The 22,617-nt window shown below is 40.7% G+C and overlaps 3 protein-coding genes across 39 annotated transcripts in view; 1 reads left to right on the plus strand and 2 right to left on the minus strand.

Annotated features, from left to right (window-relative positions):
* The window catches only part of SEC31A (SEC31 homolog A, COPII coat complex component), a 62,843-nt gene extending 49,951 nt beyond the window's left edge, over positions 1–12,892 (minus strand). For 11 of the 31 annotated variants that reach the window (XR_014530076.1, XM_083520496.1, XM_083520488.1 and 8 more), the window contains exons 1-2: positions 5,513–6,996; positions 572–654 (exon numbers count right to left, since the gene is read on the minus strand). Coding sequence is in view for 30 of the 31 variants with exons in the window: in XM_083520496.1 (XP_083376622.1) it covers positions 572–650 (79 nt within the window). In the remaining variant the exon portion in view is untranslated. Of the gene's footprint in view, positions 1–571; positions 655–5,512; positions 6,997–11,599; positions 11,627–12,047; positions 12,116–12,537 lie in introns of those variants that run through there. The other 20 variants (XM_083520493.1, XM_083520487.1, XM_083520498.1 and 17 more) reach the window with 9 other exon arrangements.
* A 502-nt stretch (positions 12,893–13,394) lies between these two features.
* LOC310686000 (DNA-directed RNA polymerases I and III subunit RPAC2-like) lies at positions 13,395–16,348 on the plus strand. The gene is given in 4 exon segments (XM_083459158.1): positions 13,395–13,607; positions 13,934–13,991; positions 13,994–14,157; positions 16,053–16,348. Coding segments are annotated over 3 exon segments (231 nt in total). The 5' UTR covers positions 13,395–13,545; the 3' UTR covers positions 14,105–14,157; positions 16,053–16,348.
* A 2,517-nt stretch (positions 16,349–18,865) lies between these two features.
* Positions 18,866–22,617, minus strand: part of LIN54 (lin-54 DREAM MuvB core complex component) — a 35,208-nt gene continuing 31,456 nt past the window's right edge. For all 7 annotated transcript variants that reach the window (XM_083458696.1, XM_083458699.1, XM_083458701.1 and 4 more), the window contains one exon: positions 18,866–22,178. In XM_083458696.1, the coding sequence (XP_083314822.1) occupies positions 21,977–22,178 (202 nt within the window). In that variant the 3' untranslated portion in view covers positions 18,866–21,976. The remainder of the gene's footprint in view (positions 22,179–22,617) is intronic.

A 22,617-nucleotide genomic window follows, 5' to 3' on the forward strand; every position in this document is an offset into this window, starting at 1 on the left:
GTCTTCGGACGGCGCCGGCTCACGGCCTCTAGAGCGAGATGAGCATGCAACCCTAGAGTCGGACACGACTGGCCCATACGGGCAGGGGTACCTTTACCTTTACCTAATAAGTAACAACTACAACAACTTGAAAAAGCCAGAACAAAAGCCCCAAACAAATACAGGCAAGGGCTTTGATTTACTGGTAAACTTTTTCTTTTTTGGCCTGTAATTTTTATTTTTGTTCCTACATGCTATTCTCACCACCTTTCAGCATTCAGAAGGGCAATATTTTAATGAGGGCTCAAAAAGCACTCAAAATCCCTAAGTGGCTGGCATCAGAACTAAAGTGCCATGTCTGCAGACATCTGAATTAATATTTCAGATGTAAGCATGCTAGTATCAGATTTCTAAATGACCAGGTGACTGAGATTTTCCTCACCTGGGAGCTTCAACTGAAGCCAAAAGGCTGGCTCTAAAGTGCCCCTGTCCATAAAGGGCAGGAGTCCTACCACTTGCAGAGGAGTTTTGCTCATTGGACCTCTGGATCCAAAACATGATATTTTCACATTGCAATGAAATAATAACTCACCAGTAGCCAGGTAGATGGGGTGATGGTGAGATGGACTCCATGCCTGCATGGCAGTACGGTCTATCTCTTTTAGCTTCATCCTGCTGAGAGAGGGACAATACACAGACAGCATCACTACAGGAGATGGACAAAAATGAAGACTTCACACACTCTGCTCTTAACCCAAAACTGTTCGGAGGAGGCAATATTTAAATCCTTCTGATTGGAAGAATAAAAAATAAAGTCCATGTTTGCATCAAGGTAGTCTTCAGAATATCCACCAATACAGTGGTACCTCTACTTGCAAATGTGATCCATTTTGGGGTGCCGTTCGCACCCCGAAAAGTCCGTAAGTAGAGCGCGCTACTGCACGTATGCGATAGATTGCTTCTGCGCATGCGCAAAGCGTGCAGATCACTTCTGCGCGCGCAGAGACCCAAAAGCAAACACTTCCGGGTTTGCCGTGTTCGTAACCTGAAAAGCCGCAATGTGAAGCAAACGTAACACGAGGTATGACTATATTAAGAAAATAAAATCCTAGACAAGTTTTAATCCCAGTGGTGGCTCCTCGCTTGTGGAACGCTCTTCTTAGGGAGTTCATATTCTGTTCCAACTGCTCTGGCCCGAAGTCAGGTTGGGTCTGGAGTAAGCAAACTGTATAAGCTGAAGGCTATAATGAAGCTCATAAATAAATAAATAAGCACACCTAATCCTCACATGGCACTCTGGTATGAATGATATTTCTACGCTGTCCTCCTCACAAACAGCTTCATTCAAAACCAGAAATTCTTGCATGGCTCAATACCAACAGGGTATGTGGCTCTGAAGCTCTATGTATGAAACTGACAGTGACATTTTCCTGTTCGTTTTTGATTAGCAGCGAGCTGCCAAACAAATTGTGGTTGGTTATGGTTTCTTAGAAAGAAGTTGAGTAGAAACCATGGTTTATGAAGTGAGCTTGTTTTAACAAACCATAGTTAACATTAACCACAGTTTAAGGTTCAGATAGAATGCTAAACTGTGGTTAAGCAAAGGCAGAAGAAAGAGCTTGCAGATTCCTTCTAGTGGCTGTGCCAGGTGACACAACATCAAATGAGCCTTAAAACACTGTAAATAAAGGTTTTTGTTAATGTAACCTGTTCTGTGAACGTAACCCCTGCATAAGTGGGGAGACACCTTTATGGGAAAGGGGATTTTGACTTAAAACTTCAGGAAGAACTTTCTGAGAGTTAAGAGCTGTTTGATAGTGGAACGGACTCGTTTGGGAGGTTGTAGACTCCCTTAGCTGGAGGTTTTTAAACAGAGGTTGGGTGACCACCAGAGATGGATGCTTTAGTTGAGATTTCTGCACTGAAGTGGGTTGGATTAAGATGACCCTCGTGGTCCCTTTCAACGCTATGATTCTATAGAAAGCTGGCATGCACTCATTTATAAGAAGAAACTGCAATCAAGTTCTGGAATACCGTTATCCAAAATGCCACCTCCAGACCTCAACCTAAGTGCCAGCGAAAAGGACAACGTGGCCCTCACTCCGATGGCCAACTGCCCAGAATTTTGTTCCAACCACAGCTTCCTCTTAAAACGCTTTAACTAAAACCTTAAACTGGAACTGTGTGATCATGCCAGAAAAGCTTTAATTAGAACTAGAAACAAGCTAAAAGAAGAAAGTGTAAAACAGAAAGTACCGCAAAACTTTCAGATAAGCATCTCTCAAGAAAGTACTTTCGAGGATTATTTGCCAACTGCTCAAACTGATATCATCAATGTTGAGTCTCCCTACTCCTTTTTGCTGTCTCCTAACCAGAAACCCTATAATTCTTATAGGAGCACAGCATGGAAGGATTAATATTTTTAAAACTACGTCTTGTGTGAATGTAGTCTCAGCAACAGCCTTTTTCCATAGCAAGGAAACTGAAGTGACTGTACCCCAACTGTGGAATGCTCTAACCACAGAAGCTCATCTAGTGCCCATGTTGTGGTCTTCTTGGTACCTGGTGAACAAACTTTTGATTTTCCCTTGCTTTTCACTACTGGTGCCTTTTCAATACTGTGTACCAACGCTGTTCTCTGTGATTGTTTTTTTAAAAACAACAAAGGCTAATCTCTCGCTCAGTGTTAGATATTTGCTGGCTACAAAGTTGGCAATTGACTTCTCCATCGAGCCAGTTTAACAACCTCTGTCTCAGTCCATCGTTAATTCCATTTCCATTGTATGAATTTCTCCTTCTTGCACAAAGGGACAAGTGAACTGTTGTAAGAGCAAGCTAAAAGTCAAGCAATGTAGTTGAGATCATAGAATTGTAGAATTGTAGCACTGTCTTATATATCTGTGTTTCTGACATTGCTCTAGCTCATTTGTCCAGCTTCTGCTGGTTTAAACATCGTACATGTTGTGCGTAATCTATCAAAATCCTGTGTGCTCTTATGCTAAAATAGTTGAGGCAATACAATATGTTATGTGTTCTCTGGTACCAATCCTGCAACAGCTAACCACACCACCTCTTCATTTTAAGTACCGTACAGCTTTTAAAGTCACACTTCCTGAAACGAAGAATTTTCAACAAATCATGCAACAGGAATCTAGGCGTGAGTTGCAGCACTAGTCTATACAGTGAAAATGGAAGTTGATCTGGAGCCAATAAAGAAATATCCTTTTGAAGCATCTCAAATATTCACTTTTCTTTAATAGTGACTGTTCCTAATTCTGCACATGCCCGCTTCTTCTTCAACTTGTGCATGGACAAACAGTATGCTGCCTTTATTTGGGTGTTAGATTATGACAGGCCAGGGTTCAAATCTCCATTCAGTCATGAAGCTCACTGGGTGAGCAGCCTAAACTACCTCACAGGCTTGTTGTTAAAATACAGTGGGGAAGTCAAGAACCATGCCCACTACCTTGAGCTTCTTGGAGGAAGGATTGTGTATAAAAACAATAAATAAATATTACTTTTGTCCGCTTAGTGCTGGACAAATTGCAAGTCCTCCAAAGAATTCAGAAAAATAATACAGTACTGGAGAGATATTTCCATTACTGAACTTTCAAAGTATCACTGCAGCCTTGTCTCCTGCTAGTCCTAGAGATACAAAGGAGTTTACAACCTTCCACGGTGTCCAGCTACAAAGAAAGCTATTGCTTGGCACTGTAACCTTTGATACTTAACACAGCACCAAAGGAAGTGCTGCCTCTCATTAAGAGAGATTAATAGGAAAAAGGGACCCAAGGTTACTGGTATCTCTTGAAATCTGTAGCCTTCAAACTTTGCAGACTTGGAACCTGCCTTTAATCCAAACATGCATTTGGGAACCCATTTGTTAATTTTTAATCATCTATTTGTATGGCAGTAACACTGCTGTTGTGACCCAACCTAGCTCAGGCTTGCAACTCAGTACTGGATCCCAATTTACCAGTTGAAGATCACTGATAAGCCACCACGGTTAAGAAGCAGATGTTTCCTAAGAATATACAAGTCTGCATGCAAACCCTCTTGCTACCAACTGCAAATACAAAATCAATGGCACATACGCAAGATTACACTCTTGTTGTTCCATGGTAATTAATCCAAAACTAACAAGACTCCTAATTTTTGTATTAACATACATTACGGTCTGCCATTCAACAACTTAACACTGAAATGTGTGTATATCTGTGATATTACTAGCAGCCTCATATCCAAAAAACTGCAGCTTGATTCAAAATGGTATCCTACTGTATCCAAACATAGATGAGAACATGCTGCTTGACCAAGGAACCACTGTGCAAAATTTGATTACAATACTGTATCATAAAAGATGTCCAAACTCATACAGAAAAACAACTTTCCAAAATTCACTGCAGGTAGCAATTAACATTTTGCCATTTGATCACTAGTCTTATCTTTGGTGTGCCCTCCAAGGGTGGCAGATATTCTAAATTAAGTGGTCCTAAATAAAAGTGCCACTTTGTGTACAAACAGTAGGAAAACTCTTCTGGGTAGAAAATATCAGTGACACGCTCAAGATCGTTGAGAGATTTTAAACACAATAATCAACTGACTCTACAGCTTCCAGTATGTATTTCAAGACAATCGGAGAATAGCCTAAAACTTAAATCTGAAGGTCTTTGTCATGGTACACTAGAAGGCACTTTATGCAATATTTCAGAGGTGGCCAAATCCCACCTCACCCCCTTTGATTTCCCTAACTTAAATTTCCCCTAAAAGCTCAAAAAACTTTGACTTCGCAAAAACAGCTCAACGACTTTGGTCAATGTAGTGGGTTGATCACTGCCAGTTTTTTTATAGTGGGAGTAGATAGCAGTCTCTTGGAAGTTGGAAAAGCCTGCAATATTTCAATGCGTGCTTAGCTGTTGAAGCCAGGATCCTAATTTTCAAGTATGGAACTAGGGAAGGGAGCAGCAGCTCCTTCAGGTGTATGAATGCAAAAAATATTGATGCAACAGTATGATTTTGCTGATACTGTATGCGATTTCTCCAACCCAAAACTTGTGCATGCCTAGAAACAAGAAAGGGGAAAGGCCTGGAAAGGCTAAACTCGGGTAGATCCCCGAGGGGTTTGGAAAACCCGCTGCTCCCTTGAGGGGGGAGCGAAGGTGCCCCCCCCAAGCCGATGCAACAAATGGGCCGCAGTGCTAAAAATGCAGGCAAGACGAAACCCCATTATGCATTTGCATCTCCGAAAAAGTGAGAAGCCTCTTGTTTAAAAGCACCACGCCTAGACCGGGAGCCCCCGCTTTTTGCAAAAAAAAACAAAAAACAAAAAAAAAAAACGAGGAGGGTGGGCGAAGTGGATCCCTCAACCCTTTCTCGGCCGCCTCGCAACGCCAAGTTAATGGCTGCAATCCTAGGAAAGACGAGTCGCCAGGATGCGGCGCAAAACGAGAGCTGGGCCGAGTTTAAAGGGAAGGCCGGCTGGGACCCCCAACCCCCCCGCCGCCCGCCCTTCGGTCTCCCGAGCTGCTCTCACCTGCTCGCCGGTCTCCCTCGGCCAGGAAAGTCAAGGCTGGGCTGCGGCCTCCTCCTCCGCCCGCAGGGCCCCAAGCTCCAACCCGCTCGGGCTTCAACGTGGCAGCCGGAGCACCGCCTCCATGCCGCCGGCTTCCGGGACGAAGTGGCACCCGCCCGCCGCTGGGGCTGGGCCTGCCTGGGAGAGGGAGGAAGAGGAGGAGGAGGGAGGAGGAGGAAGCCGGCAAAGGGCCGCTCGCCACGCCGCCGCCGCCTCTGAGGGGAGAAGCCGCCACGGTGGACGCGCGCCGGGGGTCGGCTAGGCCGGAAGGGCTCCACGTTTCTGCCCTGGCTTTCGGAATAAAGATTTGCTTGCGGCAAGCCGAGGGTTTATATATATAAATATATATACACACACTCTGAGGAGTGGTGTGTGGTGTGTGTGTGTGCGCGCATATATATGTATATATATATATACACACACACACACACAGTACATATATACACACAGAGAGAGAGAGAGAGAGATAAACACCCTCAGAGTATATATATAAAAAACACTCTCGGCTCGCTGCAAGCAAATCTTATACGTATATTAAAGTATATATTACATACTTTTATATATAGGGTGGATTTGATTTAAATCCAATCGATTTAAATCACTAGTCAGTAAGACTTGATTCAAATCTCTCTCTTTTTTACAGAAAGACTCATTCTTGCTGGTATCATAATATTTACAACCAGAGGAAGGTTTCCTTTTTGGAATAATAAATTTTCAGGGTAGTTTTTACAGTTCTATCAAAAATTACTGATTTGGTTATACTATTAGAAATACATGGACAGATAATTATGAAATTATTGTGAGGTTTAATGAGTTAACTGTTTATATTTGGGCAACTTTTCCGCTGTACTTTATTGGAAGGAGAAAATTATCATTTCCTTAATAACAATTTAAAGGATTTTAGATTTAACTAAAATGGTAACATTGTAGCATATGTAGCCATGGTTGCTAACTGTTGTTGTTAACTGATGTGGTTAAATGATTTTTAAAAAAACAACACTTGTAGACTGAGTTTTAGCACACATGAAAAACGTAAAACAAATCCTTATTTCCTGATTAATAGCCTTTGGACTATAACGTAACTTAAATAGAAAACTATCTTTAGAAAGATTTTTCCTCCAAAAGCATTTTATTTTTAAAAAAATCCAATTTAAACAAAAAAATATATCATTGATTTTTATCCACCCTGATATACTCTGATAGAAGCCACTCCTAGCAGTGCTCAATTTATAGCACAGAACAAAACTGCTTTGTAATATTGACCCTGGGGGGGGCAAAGCCTCCAACATTTCTTCTTTGAAAATAGGACTATCCTATTCTATCATCATGGCAATGGCTCAAGAGCCATAGACTATCATCATCATATTTATACCCCACGCATCTGACTGGGTTGCCCCAGCCACACTGGGCAGCTTTCCAGCAGCTATAAAAAATATAATAAAACACAAAACCTTAAAATACTTCCTTCTACAGAGCTGCCTTCAGATAGCTCGGGGGTTGCATAACTCCATACCTTCCAGCATATTTCCTGTGAAAATTAGGGACACCCTAAAGGAAATCAGGACATTCTGGGATCAGAATCAAAAACCGTGACAGCTTCTGTAAATCCGGGACTGTCCCTGGGAAACGGGGAACTTGGAGGGTCTGCGATGCAGCAAAATAAAGAACAAGAATCATTCCCGAAATATAAACGAGCCTCTTAAATACATACTTAAGTATGTATACAAACTCCATAAGAGGTGTGAGCTCACTTTTGCCTGGTAATCTCATTTATTTTCTGTCTAATTTGAGACAAACTCATTTCCTCTTATCACAATGTTTCTTATCTTATGTTTCTGAGTTGAGATCCCTGCTCACAACCCTATGTCATGGAGAACTCTAGAATAGCCAATGCTCTTGAGAGGTGTGGATACTGTTCCTGGTTTTACATCCAAAAATATTATTTTGATATTACATTATACAGTATATTATATTATATTATATTATACTATGCTAAACTATACAGTTGCCATCCTCTCATCCCAAAACCTTTGAGAACAATTGCTCTAGGTGATGGGGAGTGTTCATGGCGTTTTATATAGATGTACTGTACAGTGGTACCTCTGGTTACGTACTTAATGTTCCAGAGGTCTGTTCTTAACCTGAAGCACCACTTTACCTAATGGGGCCTCCCGCTGCTGCCGCCCTGCTGGAGCATGATTTCTGTTCTCATCCTGAAGCAAAGTTCTTAACCCGAGGTACTATTTCTGGGTTAGTGGAGTCTGTAACCTGAAGCGTATGTAACCCGAGGTACCACTGTATATCAAAACCTCTGCACATTTGCAGAGTGCATTTACTTCCCCACTGCAGCTAGTTTAGAAGAGCGCTGCTGAATGGGGCAAAGGCCTAGCCCAACACTGCTTTCGAATGTCTGTGCCTCAGGGAACCGCATAAGCAGACCGTTAAGGCAGCCAGGCACAGCTAAAGACCCTGGACTTTAATGTTTATTTAGAATCACAGTATCTGATATACTAGGCTGACTGGTTTGGCCAGGAGTTTGAACTTCAGTCCAACACTGCAGAGGGTGTGCAATGGAGTCTGAACTCAGTGCACATAATTTGCACATTTAAGTTATCTTTCAGGAGGCAGCATTTTATGTGGGGTTGGAGGGGAGGAGACACTGCTCTTCTGACAGATATATAAAGTTTGTGTTCAGGTGTGCAGGTCTAATTAGCAGCAGACTAGTGTTGTTTTTTAAGTAGTTTGCCACTGATACACTTCCAGATATAGGTAGGTAGCCGTGTTGGTTTGCTGTAGTCAAAACAAAACAAAACAAAACAAATCCTTCCAGTAGCACCTTAGAAACCAGCTAAGTTTGTTATTGGTATGAGCTTTCGTGTGCATGCCTCGTGTGTGTATCTGAAGAAGTGTGCATGCACACGAAAGCTCATACCAATAACAAACTTAGTTGGTTTCTAAGGTGCTACTGGAAGGAATTTTATTTTGTTGATACACTTTCGACACACTTGTGGCTGAAATCCTATGAATGTAAACTTAAGTTGCATTGAACTTCTGTTAAAACATGACTAGCGTAGGAGTCTCACTCTTACCCTTTTCCCAAGGCTGCATATATAATCTTGAGCAGGAATAGACATGTGACACTTGCATTTTTCCATTTACTGTATTTTTTGCTCTATAAGACTCACTTTTTCCCTCCTAAAAAGTAAGGGGAAATGTGTGTACGTCTTATGGAGCGAATGCAGGCTGCACAGCTATCCCAGAAGCCAGAACAGCAAGAGGGATTGCTGCTTTCACTGCGTAGCGATCCCTCTTGCTGTTCTGGCTTCTGAGATTCAGAATATATTTTTTCTTGTTTTCCTCCTCCAAAAACTCGGTGCGTCTTAAAAGAGCGAGAAATACGGTACATGAAATGTTGGTAGTTCAGAGGATCCCATGCTAGACTTCTGAAATAGCTACTCCAGGATTCATATAAAAGCCACCACAAGGTGTTCTCATTTACTAGGAGCTTTGACATCAATTTTGAACCTGATCATGAGTATAGCATCCCATTTCCCACAGTAACCAAGAGGAACCCCACAAACAAGACACAAAGCTTACCAATCTGTGAGACTTGCCCTCTTATCCAATCACCAAATTTACTCAGAATCCATTTTCAGTAGATAAGCAGTCATTTCTTTACTTACACAGATGTGAGTTTCAAATACCTTGAATTACAAAGATTAGGCCAACACACGTGTTCAGTTCCCTGCTGAAACATTGTTTCAACAAGCCTACTCAGTCCTATAATTTAGTTATACAAATATTTGTATGATTCTAACTCTGATTATGGTTTTATGTATATTTGTTTTTCAATATACATTGTGGATTTTAGCTACCTTTTATCTACAATACTATTTATGTATCATGTGGAAAGCTCTCTGAACAGGCCGCCTTTAAATCTGCTAAATAATAGACAAAGAAATAAACATTTATAGAAAGTACAAAAAATATCCAGAATCCACAGCTGGGCAAAGCATTGCATTCTGACGAATTCTGTACTTGTTTTTTCGTTCCCCATGTCCTTGTGTACCATCATACCACACTTTAATGACATTTTGTTTGATACCACCCAACCATACATATTTCAGATTCTTGCAAGTACTTTGAATACATGATCTAACCTATTTGCCAGTTCCACAGCTGGGATATTAGTAAAATTTATTTAATAAAGTTTAGAATGCTAGTTCTGCTTCCTAGGCACAAACTAGAAATCAATCCACAAGGCTTCATCGAAGGTCAAAGTATTTATTTATATCAATACAAAAGGAAAATCAGTATACAAAATATGTCTTACAGAGATTGGTCAAAAGTTATACTTTTATAATGATTTCCCCTTTTCCATTTGGTCCAGATTTTATTCTGTTCATCCCACGCTTTCTAGACATGGGCCTGAGAGGCTCTTCTTTTATTTTTATAAGTTATTTTTGCATTTTCAATTTTACATACAATAAGCAAAAGAAAAATAAACACAATAAAAACATAAAATCCCCTTTGAGTTCCCTCCCCGCCCCTCTTTGTGGATCCTCATCTAATTATTTTCCCTCTGCATCTCTTCTGTAACTCTATTATTATAAATCCTTTGCCAATCCATAGTTCAATTTTTTACTACAGGTTTTCTGTCAAACCTACCAATGAATGTAATTGTTTACAATAATTTTTCAAGTAAGTTACAAACTTTCCCCATTATTTATTAAAACCAGACTCTTCCTGGTTTCTAATTCTTCCTGCAAGTTTTGCCATTTCAGCAGAATTCATCAATTTTATCTGCCATAGTCAGAATTGTGACCTTTCCATCTCTGGATATTTCCCCTTTTTTCCTTGGGCATTTATCCACTCGATCCTCCACACAAGTGAATAATATCACAGAAATCAAGACAGCACATAGCCAAACCACCCAGAACTCCAGCAGGAATTCATATTTTTCTCAAGACACTTAGGAAGACACACACAGGAAACAGCTTTTAATTAGTAAAATTAGTAATTTTAAGAGCTCAGGACTTAATTTTGGACACAACAGTTAAAAATGAACTTCCCTCTCTAGCATGCTCACTGTGATATACCCCTATCTATCTTTTAAAAAATACTGGGAAGTGGGAGAATAAATAAAAGCACATTATGCAATTCTACTGTTGAAGTTAAACTGCTTATATGGGAAAGCTATATGGGAACTATACATACACTGTTCCAAATACTTAAGAGAGCAGGGTACAAACGTTATATAACATGCACATATCATAGCTGTCAAGTGTCCCTTATTTGAAGGGACAGTCCCTTATTCCAGCGCCATGTCCTGCTGCTGTCCCTTATTGATGGATGTCCCTTAAATTTCAAAGGAAGCAGCTCCTCTCCCTCCCTCCCTGCCGGCCAGGGAGGAGGGAGGCTCACCCAATGAGTCTAAGAACGACTGGGGGGTGGGGGTGGAGCTTGCATGCCTTGTATTTTGTTGCATGTGCTGCTGCAAACTTTGCAGTGCAAAGCCAGGCTGGGGAGCCATCTTAATTTGAGGCTGCATAGGCCTTGTGGTGCATGTGATTCAGATTCTATTCAGTTGAACCTCTGGTTACAAAGTTGGTTGGACAGTGTTCTCGAAGCTACCAGCATGAGTTTGACCAGACTGCAGGAGGACAGGAAGACTGGAGTCCCTGGAATAGGTGAGGCTGAAGGTCCCTTATTTTCAAATCTGTAAGTTGACAGCTATGGCACATATCTAAAAAACTTTCTGTGTGTGTCAACTATGCACAAAATCTAGAATATTTACTGGGGCTGATTTGCACAATATTTTCTATCCATCTGAGCAAACCTAATAGTACATGTTCACATGGACACCATGTTTTAATAGGAAAACAAATACAGTATGATCACAGCAGTACTTTTTTCAGCTACCCTAGACCACAGGATTGTAGAATGACAAACGATGCCGCCCTACAACTCAGATCTACTTGTATGGACAAGAGGTTCATGAGTATTAGCTCTTAATTTCACCATTTTCACAAATGCTTTAAATCTTACCTGATTATCCTGGAAGATTCTTTATGCCTGAAAGCAGGAAAATGAATTCTAATTAAGTAAATATCAAAAGATAGCTAGAGATATAGAAAATACAATGTTCAAGAATCTGAAATGTTACTTTAAATCCTGTGTCCTCATCTTCAAGAATAGTAATCACAGCAAATCATGATGTGAACAGCAAAAAAAGGTTTAATCACTGGACACCAGGCAAGTACTACCAGAAATGAAAAATAAACCTACAATACTGATGTAGAATCTACATGAAATCATGTTCAATTTGGGAGCTTTTTTAAAAAGTAGATTCCACACATTTTAAGGATACTTTGTACTAAAACTTCCAAAAATCAACAATGAAAATGAACATTTTTTATGACACTGGCAAAAACAAGTCCTCAAAATATAAAAGTACAAAACCTATGCCAAATGATGTTCAGAGCAACAGTCATACCTCAAGAAGTTTGAGACTCCTTGCTGTCATGAAGTCCCTATCTATGGAAAAGCAATTCTCCTTTCCCTCTGCAACACAAAAAAGAGCACGTAAAACACATATTAAGACTACCTGCAAGTCTTATCAGAAGTGGGGGTGCACCTTCAAGCAACATTAAAGAGGTCTCGCTGCTGCCTCCACTGTACTGAATAACCAGGAGCACTAATATTCCAGTATTGAGTTCTGTCTTAGGAAGTTATGGCTTCCTGGCTATGAACATTGCCCGGCAATTTGTGCCAAGTACTGTAATTTCTTCCAGCCAGATGGGCGGGGTATAAATAACTTATAAATAAATGACAAATTATGATGATGATTATTCCTAACTTGTGTCTCCTGTTGCAACAAAGGCAAAATTTGAAGGATTGGGGTGGAGGGGAGTTACGAGTTATGACCAGAAAGCAACCACTGTACGTTCTAAAGACTCTCCCTTAACCAGAAGAAATGGACCCACCTCATCACAGTGAAAAGTTCCATTCAAGCCTAAAGGTCTGGAAAAGAATACGGAAAACGAGTGGGGGTCCCCAGCTTCCCCCAATAAATTGGAAAAAATTGCTTTGGGTTCCCACCCCCGGCAATTTTTCAAGTTCCTCTCACTAGACGCCAAATTAGTAGCAATTAAATACATTTAAATGTATTTAAATTAATACATTTAAAGGGGGAAGAGGAAAATAACAACAGTAGTCATAATAATCGTCCGCCCACGCCGTTAAATGAACCTAAGGACAAAGCTACTGCAAACCCCTCATATTCTACGCAGAGACCCGCACTCCACAAAGGACGAAACCCGAAAGGAATTGAATTGCCAAAGCACGCGGGTATAGCCAAACTCACGCCTAGCGCGGCCGTGCTCTCATTGGCTCTTAGCCGTACGCTGCTTTTCATTGGGTCCTGACATCCTCTTCCGCCTCCGGTACGCTGGTCCATTACGTTTTCAGAATGATAGAAAGGAAAAGCAACCAATCGGATCTACGGAGCCTTAAAGAAGAACTCACCAATGAGAAGAACGGTTTTATATATACACACGAAGATGGAGCGCGAGCCAATCAGAAAGGGCTTCAGGCCAGGAAGGGGAGCCAATAAGGATAACGGAATCCGCGATGGCGGCGGTTCGAACGGCCTTTCAACCAACGGTGGCGAGCACGTAGAGCTACGAAACATGTAGACCTGCGTGCACGTTCCTCCTTGACGCAGGCGGTTTGCGAAACCCAGCCGTGCTTTCCGTTCGATAGGGCTGTCACTACAAAGATGCCGAACCCTAGAGCGACGCCGCTCTGAGCCCAGCGTTAGGGAGCGGGGAGAAATAGTATTATAAGAAGTCTATGACCTGAGAATGGGGGACGAGGAGGACGGGAAGGAGCCGCGAGTGCTGCAGATGGTTTGAGCAGATGAGACAGATAAGAACTGTTTTACGTTTGTGCTTCACAATGAGGACCACACCCTTGGTAACTCCCTTCCATACATGATCATGAAAAACCCTGAAGTGGAGTTCTGTGGATATAGCATCACCCATCCTTCTGAAAGAAAAATATGAATTCCTGCTGGATTTTTGGGTGGTTTGGATATTTGCTGTCTTGATTTCTGTGATATTATTCACTTGTGTGGAGGATCGGGTGGATAAATGTCCAAGGAAAAAAGGGGAAATATCCAGAGATGGGAAGAAGTCACAATTCCGATTAAGGAAGAATGGCAGACAAAATTGATGAATTCTGCTGAAATGGCAAAACTTACAGGAAGAATTAGAAACCAAGAAGAGGCTGGCTTTAATAAATAATGGGGAGTTTATAACTTACTTGAAAAATTACTGTAAACAATTACATTCATTGGGAGGTTTGACAGAAAACCTGTAGTAAAATAAACCTCCGCATCCAGACCAAAAGAGGCCTACCGGCTGTCAATATACTGTATTGCAGAAGGGGCTGGAGGATCTCATGGGTGTCTGCCAGCACGTCCTCAGCAAATTTGAGGCAAGCATGGAAGAGTACAATGCCCAGAAGGATGTGGCTATGGAGGAAGCATAGTATTGAGTTCCAATCTGTTGTTCAGACCTGGCCACAGAACATAGTCTGCTCTGGTTGTTCTGATGGATAATAATAATAATAATTTATTATTTATACCCCGCCCATCTGCTGGGTTTCCCCAGCCACTCTGGGCGGCTTCCAACAGAACACTAAAATACAATAACCTATTAAACATTAAAAGCTTCCCTAAACAGGGCTGCCTTCAGATGTCTTATAAATGTCTTTTTTTTAAAGTAATGTTTATTAAGATTTTGGAAGATTACAGAATTGAAAAAAAGAAAGAAGAAGAAATGCAAAAACACAAAAAAAGAAAAACCATTGAAAGAAAAAAAGAGGGGGGAAACAAATCAATCCTTCCATAACTTATCTTTCATTTGCTTGTTTCCCTGACCTCCTCACACCTCCCTTTTTTGTACAGTATTCTAGTTCAATTTGCTATTTCAGCAAATCCTTTCCCTCTTTGTTTTTATCCTAATAATTTATCTTAATATAGTGTAACTCTACATTCTCACCAATTAACAATCTATTTTTTCTTATAACATTTCTGCTAGAGCCACATAACTTCATTCCAACATCCTTCTAACATTCCTTAATTTTACAATGTTTCTGTAAATAAACTTTAAATTTCTTCCAATCTTCTTCCACCGACTCTTCTCCCTGGTCTCGGATTCTGCCAGTCATTTCCGCCAATTCCATATAGTCCATCAACTTCATCTGCCATTCTTCCTGGGTGGGTAGATCTTGTGTCTTCCAATACTTCGTGATAAGTATTCTTGCTGCTGTTGTTGCATACATAAAAAAAGTTTTATCCTTCTTTGGCACCATTTGGCCGACCATGCCCAGGAGAAAGGCCTCTGGTTTCTTCAGAAAGGTATACTTAAATACCTTTTTCATTTCATTATAGATCATCTCCCAGAAAGTCTTAATTCTTGGGCATGTCCACCAAAGGTGAAAGAATGTACCTTCAGTCTCTTTACATTTCCAGCATTTATTATCAGGCAAATGATATATTTTTGCAAGCTTGACTGGTGTCATGTACCACCTGTAAATCATTTTCATTATATTCTCTCTTAAGGCATTGCATGCAGTGAACTTCATACCTGTGGTCCATAACCGTTCCCAGTCAGCCATCATAATATTATGTCTAACATCTTGTGCCCATTTAATCATAGCTGATTTCACCATTTCATCCTGAGTATTCCATTTCAACAGCAAGTTATACATTCTTGACAAGTTCTTAGTTTGGGGATCTAACAGTTCTGTTTCCAATTTTGATTTTTCCACCTGGAAGCCAATTTTCTTGTCCAAATCGTAAGCCTCCATTATTTGATAATAATGAAGCCAGTCTCGCACTTTATTTTTTAGTTTTTCAAAACTCAGCAGTTTTAATCTATCTCCCTCTTGTTCCAGAATTTCCCAATATTTCGGCCATTTGGCCTCCCTATTGAGCCTTTTCTGAGCCTTCGCTTCCATCAGTGACAACCACCTTGGGGTTTTATTTTCGAGTAAGTCCTTATATCTTGTCCAGATAGATGTCTTCTAAATGTCAGGTAGTTGTTCTTCTCTTTGACATCTGGCGGGAGGGCGTTCCACAGGACGGGTGCCGCCACTGAGAAGGCCCTCTGCCTGGTTCCCTGTAACTTAGCTTGTCGCTATGAGGGAACTGCCAGAAGGCCCTCGGTGCTGGACCTCAGTGTCCAGACAGAACGATGGAGGTGGAGATGCTCCTTCAGGTATACTGGGCCGAGGCCTTTTAGGGCTTTAAAGTTCAACACCAACACTGAATTGTGCTCGGAAATGTACTGGGAACCAATGTAGGTCTTTCAAGACTGGTGTTATATGGTCTCGGCGGCCGCTCCCAATCACCAGTCTAGCTGCCGCATTCTGGATTAGTTGTAGTTTCCGGGTCACCTTCAAAGGTAGCCCCACGTAGAGTGCATTGCAGTAGTCCAAGCAGAAGGATGTCCTTTGCAGAGCGTGGGACGGGGAGTGTGACCTTGCTCCTGCTTCTTGTTATCTCATTGGCATTTGATGCAGTTAACCATGGTATCCTCCTGGACAGGCTCAAGCAAATGTGATTTGGGGGCAGCGGTTCCAACCCTGTCTTCAGGACAGAGTCTGACATTGGAAGGGTGTCTTTTGAACTGGAAGCTGCAGTTATTGCAGAATGCTGCAGCATCACAATCAAGCAGTCTATAAATTTCATTAAATAAGTAAATAATGGCACCACCATGATATGATAGCCATGTTCAAATATATAAAAGGATGTCACATAGAGGAGGGAGAAAGGTTGTTTTCTGCTGCTCCAGAGAAGCAGACACGGAGCAATGGATCCAAACTACAAGAAAGAAGATTCCACCTAAACATTAGGAAGAACTTCCTGACAGTAAGAGCTGTTCGACAGTGGAATTTGCTGCCAAGGAGTGTGGTGGAGTCTCCTACTTTGGAGGTCTTTAAGCAGAGGCTTGACAACCATATGTCAGGAGTGCTCTGATGGTGTTTCCTGCTTGGCAGGGGGTTGGACTCGATGGCCCTTGTGGTCTCTTCCAACTCTATGATTCTATGACTTAAATTGGATTGTCTTCTTGTGGGGACAGGGTGGGGTTGAGAAGGAAAGGGTCTTGTTTTTTTATGGACTAAAAGTTTCCCCCCCCTAATAAACATTGGACGTCCAGGAAGGACCTAGTGGCTACGGTTTCCGACTCTGACCCTGGGAGACCAGGGCTTGAATTCCCATGAAAGCTCCCTGTGTGTACTACCTGGAGGTGGCGCCAGCCAATGCCTCTCTCGGCCTGTCCTCCCTCACAAGGCTATTGTGGGAGATCAAATGAGATGCCTTGTTTACACAGCGCTACTTTCATGTCCGTGTAGTATTTGGGGCAGGAGCACTTCCTGCTTATTAGGGCTTGCTTCCACATGATGGTGCAATGAAAATCAGTGATTAAGTTAGTAGAATGACTTTTCTCTAAAAACTTTCCATTCCTGGACAATCGAGCCAATGTTTACAAAGCACTGGGAGCTGCTGCACGCAAGACTGGCTGTGCAGTCGAGTTGTGGACTTAAGAAACTGGAGAGGACGTTGATGGGTCTTCCCATTGGGAAGAGGCCGAATTCTTGGCTAAAATTCTGAGGGGAAATGCAATTAGAATAAATGTGTGCCTTTCCTAACAACTTACAGCCTTCTTTCTCCCGTTACCTTGCAACATGGCTGTTTGTAAAAGTGCATGAAGTTATGAAGCTATCACAGCATGCTTACCTCCGAGGACTACACAAAACAGCCTAGTTTTAATGATGTTGTCCATTCCTGTTTTATATCCTCAGCCCTGTAGTAACATCAGTTTTCAATGACATAAGAAAACAACAGCAGCTGAAGGAACATTCTTTCACCTCTGGTGGACGTGCCCAAGGATCAAGGCCTTCTGGGAAATGATTTATAATGAGTTACAAAAGGTATTTAAGTATACCTTCCTTAAGAAACCAGAGGCCTTCCTTCTGGGCATTGTTAAAGAAAGATAAAACTTTTTTTATGTATGCAACAACAGCAGCAAGAATACTCATCGCAAAGTATTGGAAGACCCAAGATTTACCCACACTGGAAGAATGGCAGATGCAACTGATAGAATACATGGAGTTGGCTGAAATGACCGGCAGAATTCGAGACCTGGGAGAAGAGATGGTGGAAGAGGACTGGAAAAAATTTAAAGACTATTTACAAAAACATTACAAGTTGTATGAATGCTAGGAGAATGCACGATCGAAAGAAACATGGCAGCAGTAATCTTATTGTAAGACATATGAAAATAAGTGAAAAGGACGTAATTTGAAGTAACATTATGTTCGAGTTAAGTAGTTTATTTTATGATAAAACTAAGCAAAAGTTGGAACATAATATTGGAGATTTATATAATAAGAATGGAAGTAAGGTAATAAATTGCTGCATGTAACGATATGAATGAGAACACAGGGAAGGGAGATGTGAGGAAGTCTGAAGATTATGAAAGTATGATTTGTGAATAACATTTACTCTAATCTGTATCTTTTTTTTTCTTTTCTACTTTTTCTTTATTCTAATTTGTATGTTTGGTGTTTTAAAAATCACAATAAATATCTTTTTTTAAAAAAAGAAAACAACAGCAGCATCTTCATTCACCTTCTGCTGAGTTGAGGCCTGTGCCAAAGCACACCAGTATTGCCCAATGTTGATGGTGAGTGTTGCTCTCACGAACCATCTGGAGTGGGATATTAATAATAATAATTTATTACTTGCATCCTGTCCATCTGACTAGGTTGTCCCAGCCGCTCTGGGTGGCTTCCAACAGAATATATAAAACACACGATGAAACAACAGACATTAAAAGCTTCTTGATCCAGGTCTGCCTTCAGATGTCTATGGAAAGTCATGTAATTGTTTATCTATTTGACATCTGATAGGAGGGTCAAGCGAAATGCCATGGTTTTGCAATGTTGTAAAGCGAGAAGGAACATGACTTGCCAGTGAATTATGGGGAACAAATGATGAATCAAATAAAACCAAGGCTATGTCCTGTTCAACGGGGAAAATGGGAAAGTGTATGGGAAGAGGACAGCTGGGGAGGAAAGAGAAGAAATTCTGCATTGGACATATTGAGGATTTAAGATGATAAAGCATTTTAAGCTCGGACAAATTCCTCTCAAGGAAATTGCCTCATTAATGCTAATAAAACCTGGTAGTAATGAGGAATGTAAAGGTTCTTATCAAAGAAAAAAGTGCAAACATTCACGTGTACAGAATAGTATAAACTTTTTATTTTTTTTCTTTGTGATTTATCTGACATTTGTTTTTACAATATAGAAAAGTGTATTCTTTGAATAGGTCTAGTAAATATAAATTTCAATCTATTTTAGATGTAAACCAGAACTAGAAAATTAATCCCCGACACCCTCCCCTCTCAAAATCTGCTGACAATGGGTATGATACAAAAGCATTCCAGCTGGGCATTTTCCAATCATGCCACAAATGCAGGAGAAACACTAATTTGGAGACGCTGTACTGCACGAGTGTTTCGTAGATTCCTCCCAGGATCTTGATGTTAATTTTAACTAACTTGTTCAGCAGTTTCATGCAGGGAACCATGTTCAAAAACACAAAAGCAGAAGACGGGAAGAACCAAGCTAAATACAGGAAAGAGCTTGTTCTAAAGGGGGGGGGAGGGAGTGGGGGACAGAAAAGCACATCTTTGATTGCACCTTCTTCATATCTTTTACACGCAATTCCATCATACATAATCTACAACCGGAATCCAAACTTCACAAAAGGTTTTCTGCACACTTATAAATACACATCACAAAAGGTGCAAGTTAGAATAAGACACAAGAGTATGTACAAAATTAAACACATATTCAGTTCTAGATCAAAGTATGCATGTTCAAAAAAATAACTTGATCAAGTATTATTTTATCCACTTACACTAATTTACATTTATACATCTCTTATCATATGGACACTTATGGAATTAGTAAAAAGGTGAGCTTCACCATCTACTCTGAAAAGGTAACACACTGACTTTTGACTCCAAGTCAAGAGTTCTACTCATAAAACAATTCTGGTAAAAGGAAAAACAGCTTCCCTTTCAGGGTTGAGTGTACGTATATGCCAGCCTGCTATGTGTATACATACACAGTTACAAAACAAAATATATATGTACAGTTCTATGCTGTCCCTTTGGGGGTAAAGAACTGAAGTAATACAGAGCAGACTAAGATAATAGCAAGTGCTTGCTAATTCAAGCATGAGATTTATATCCATTCATGAAACTTAGAATGATTGAATCATTTGCTGCATTAGAAAACCATGCAAGTGTGTTTAGCAATTTAATAATATTTTTTACAAAGGCTTTCACTTTGAAGCATCTCCACCCAAAATAATGCTATTTCATGGGGGGTGGGGTGGAGTGGGGGTTCTGTTCCACCAAGGAATTATGAGGTTTAGCTTTGTCTTACTAGGACGTGTCAGCCAGTGCACTGCTAAAACATACTTTTTAATAAGTAAGCTAAAACTTGAGGCGTATACAAAAACAGAAACAAAATGACACAGTGAGTGGCAAGGCAGATGCAGTTTACTTCGGATAAATTTCTGAATGGAAAGCTCCGTTGTCTGACGCACTGCAGCCACAATCTAACAGACACAGGTGCACTTAAATCTGTCGAACTCAATGGGATTAAGTGAAGCAGTGTTGGATTGTCACCTCAAATCTGCAGGTGACTGCCACATTGTTAAAACACAATAAAACACCACATCTTTAGAAGTTTAACCCTCAACACCTCACTGATCACATTTAAAATAAAACCCAAGTAGGTCATTTGAAGACACACTTGAACCATTAAGTATTCCCACTGACTAGCTGGGATCCAAAGAGCCATTTTAGCTGCCCTTAAGGGGATTTTTTTCTTTTTACTCCCAACCCCTCCAGGCCAACTGCAAATTCCTTTTCAAAATCCCCCTTCAAAACAATTTGCTATGGAGTCTGAGGGAAGGGGAAACTGCTGTTTGAGAAACTCAAGAGGCAGAAGAGTACTCATGTGCTTTTGGTATCCTGGCTGGTATCTGGATATTGGGGAAATGGTTTGGGGCTTTCAGTGAGCAAAACCATGTAACCTTTTATATAGACTAAGAGTTATGCTCCCCTTGCACCCATATATCAATTTAAAAGGTGTGGCACATTGCAAAGTGCTCTTTAGAGGGTACGTAGCATCATCAAGCATTGCTTACATCTTACATCATTAACCCAATAAATGATTCCCCCCCCCCAACTTCATGCACTGGAAGGGTACAAAGCTTAAATGATCTGGGGGAGTTGTAAGGTATCAATGAATATTAAGTGGTATTAATGCTACCAGAAGATCCTTTGGCAATTATAGTCACATATCTCAAAGAGCACACTCTTAAAAAGATCAGGAAGTTACAGGGAAACTTGATTACTTCCTTATAAGGATAGCTAGATTCAAGACAGAGAGAGAGATTTGCCTTCAATCCTTCAGAGGGGGTTGGCTAACATTTGGGACCTGGCAGAAATGTTTTTAAAAATCCCTAGCTACATTAAAATTTGTCAAACAACATATTGATAATCTCTTTGAAATCGAATGAAAACAGTTTATTAAAATTTGGAATATGTATTACAGTGATACATTATTTTTAAAAAACTTACTATAAATGTTGTTTTATGCTGTTTGAGGCTATGATATAAATTTTCACCTTGATTTTTTGTATATCATAGTTAGATATTTCTGGGTCTAGCTCTGATAATGCGTTATTCTTAATATATACTAATAGTAAGATCTGTACAATAAACTTCCCCACTGCAGTCAGGACTGTGGCTAACTACTGCTTTCCAGCAAATATTTATTTTAACTGACTTCCTTTCAACATTGCCTTATCCAAGGATGTACTGCTATTCACTGTTGCAACAAAATCTGTGTTGTGATGCTGGCCAAATGTCATTTCAACTAGGTTTGCAAAGAGATGTTCCTGAAAGCCTGTCTGTCGGATGTCTTCCCACCCACCTGCATACAAAATATAACACTATACATTGCAAATAATAATTTAAAAAGAATTGCCAGAAGAAACGTTTTTTAAGAGAGAAATGGGGGGGGGGGAGAGAATCTCAACTCTGTGCAGTCCCATGAAGTTGAGAGGACAAAGATACACGCCATATGCATGAAGTAAAAGTGTTAAGCTAAAAAGGTACACGTCATTACAAAGCTTCAATATTAACATACACCAATGAAAACTAAGCAGCACCAAATTAAGAATGGACTAAAACTACATCTGATGTGAACTAAAAAGTGTCCCTGTGCCTTTTAGTGTCCCGTTCAGACCACAGCTCATTTCAAGAGTTAGCAGTTCGTGGCACAAGGGTCGCTTTTGGACTTTCCTGCTGAATTTATGATTCTCATCAGACAACGTCCAAATTCCTCTAGAATCATCCGTTCTGCTACTGCCTTTGACTTTCCTGCCTTCTCGGCCTGCTCCGCCTGCGCAAGTAAGCAGTCACACGTCGCTTCGGCAACTTCCTTCGTTACAAATGTAAATGGCAACCTAGAAGAAAACAAGAACAAGCCTTAGCACATTATAACTGACAATCAGACTCCTTTTTCCCTAAATTAAGTATCAAGGTATCTATCTGTAAAAGCAAGGAAGATCAGATGCAGTTCCTCAAACACACACTTACGTGTGAATAGCAATGTGCTTTTCTTTTTCTCCACAATCTTTATAAATCCAGGCTGACAATGGCTTTCGTTCATCATTTCCACAGATCCCTCCCTCCAGGTTTAAAGGGGTTTAAAGCCCTTAAAAGCTAAAGGGAAAAGGCAGGGAAACAGCATGTACACACACCTATTAATGTGTAGTACTATGTACCGTATTTTTCGCCCTATAGGACGCACTCCTTCCTCTCCAAAAATGAAGGGGAGTTCCCGCCGGGCTCAGAAGGCTTGCGGATAGCAGCAAGCTCTGGGAGCGAAGGCGAGGTTTTGCG

Source organism: Podarcis liolepis, assembly GCF_965112155.1.
Source record: "Podarcis liolepis genome assembly, chromosome: 9".
NCBI classification, from domain to species: Eukaryota; Metazoa; Chordata; class Lepidosauria; order Squamata; family Lacertidae; genus Podarcis; species Podarcis liolepis.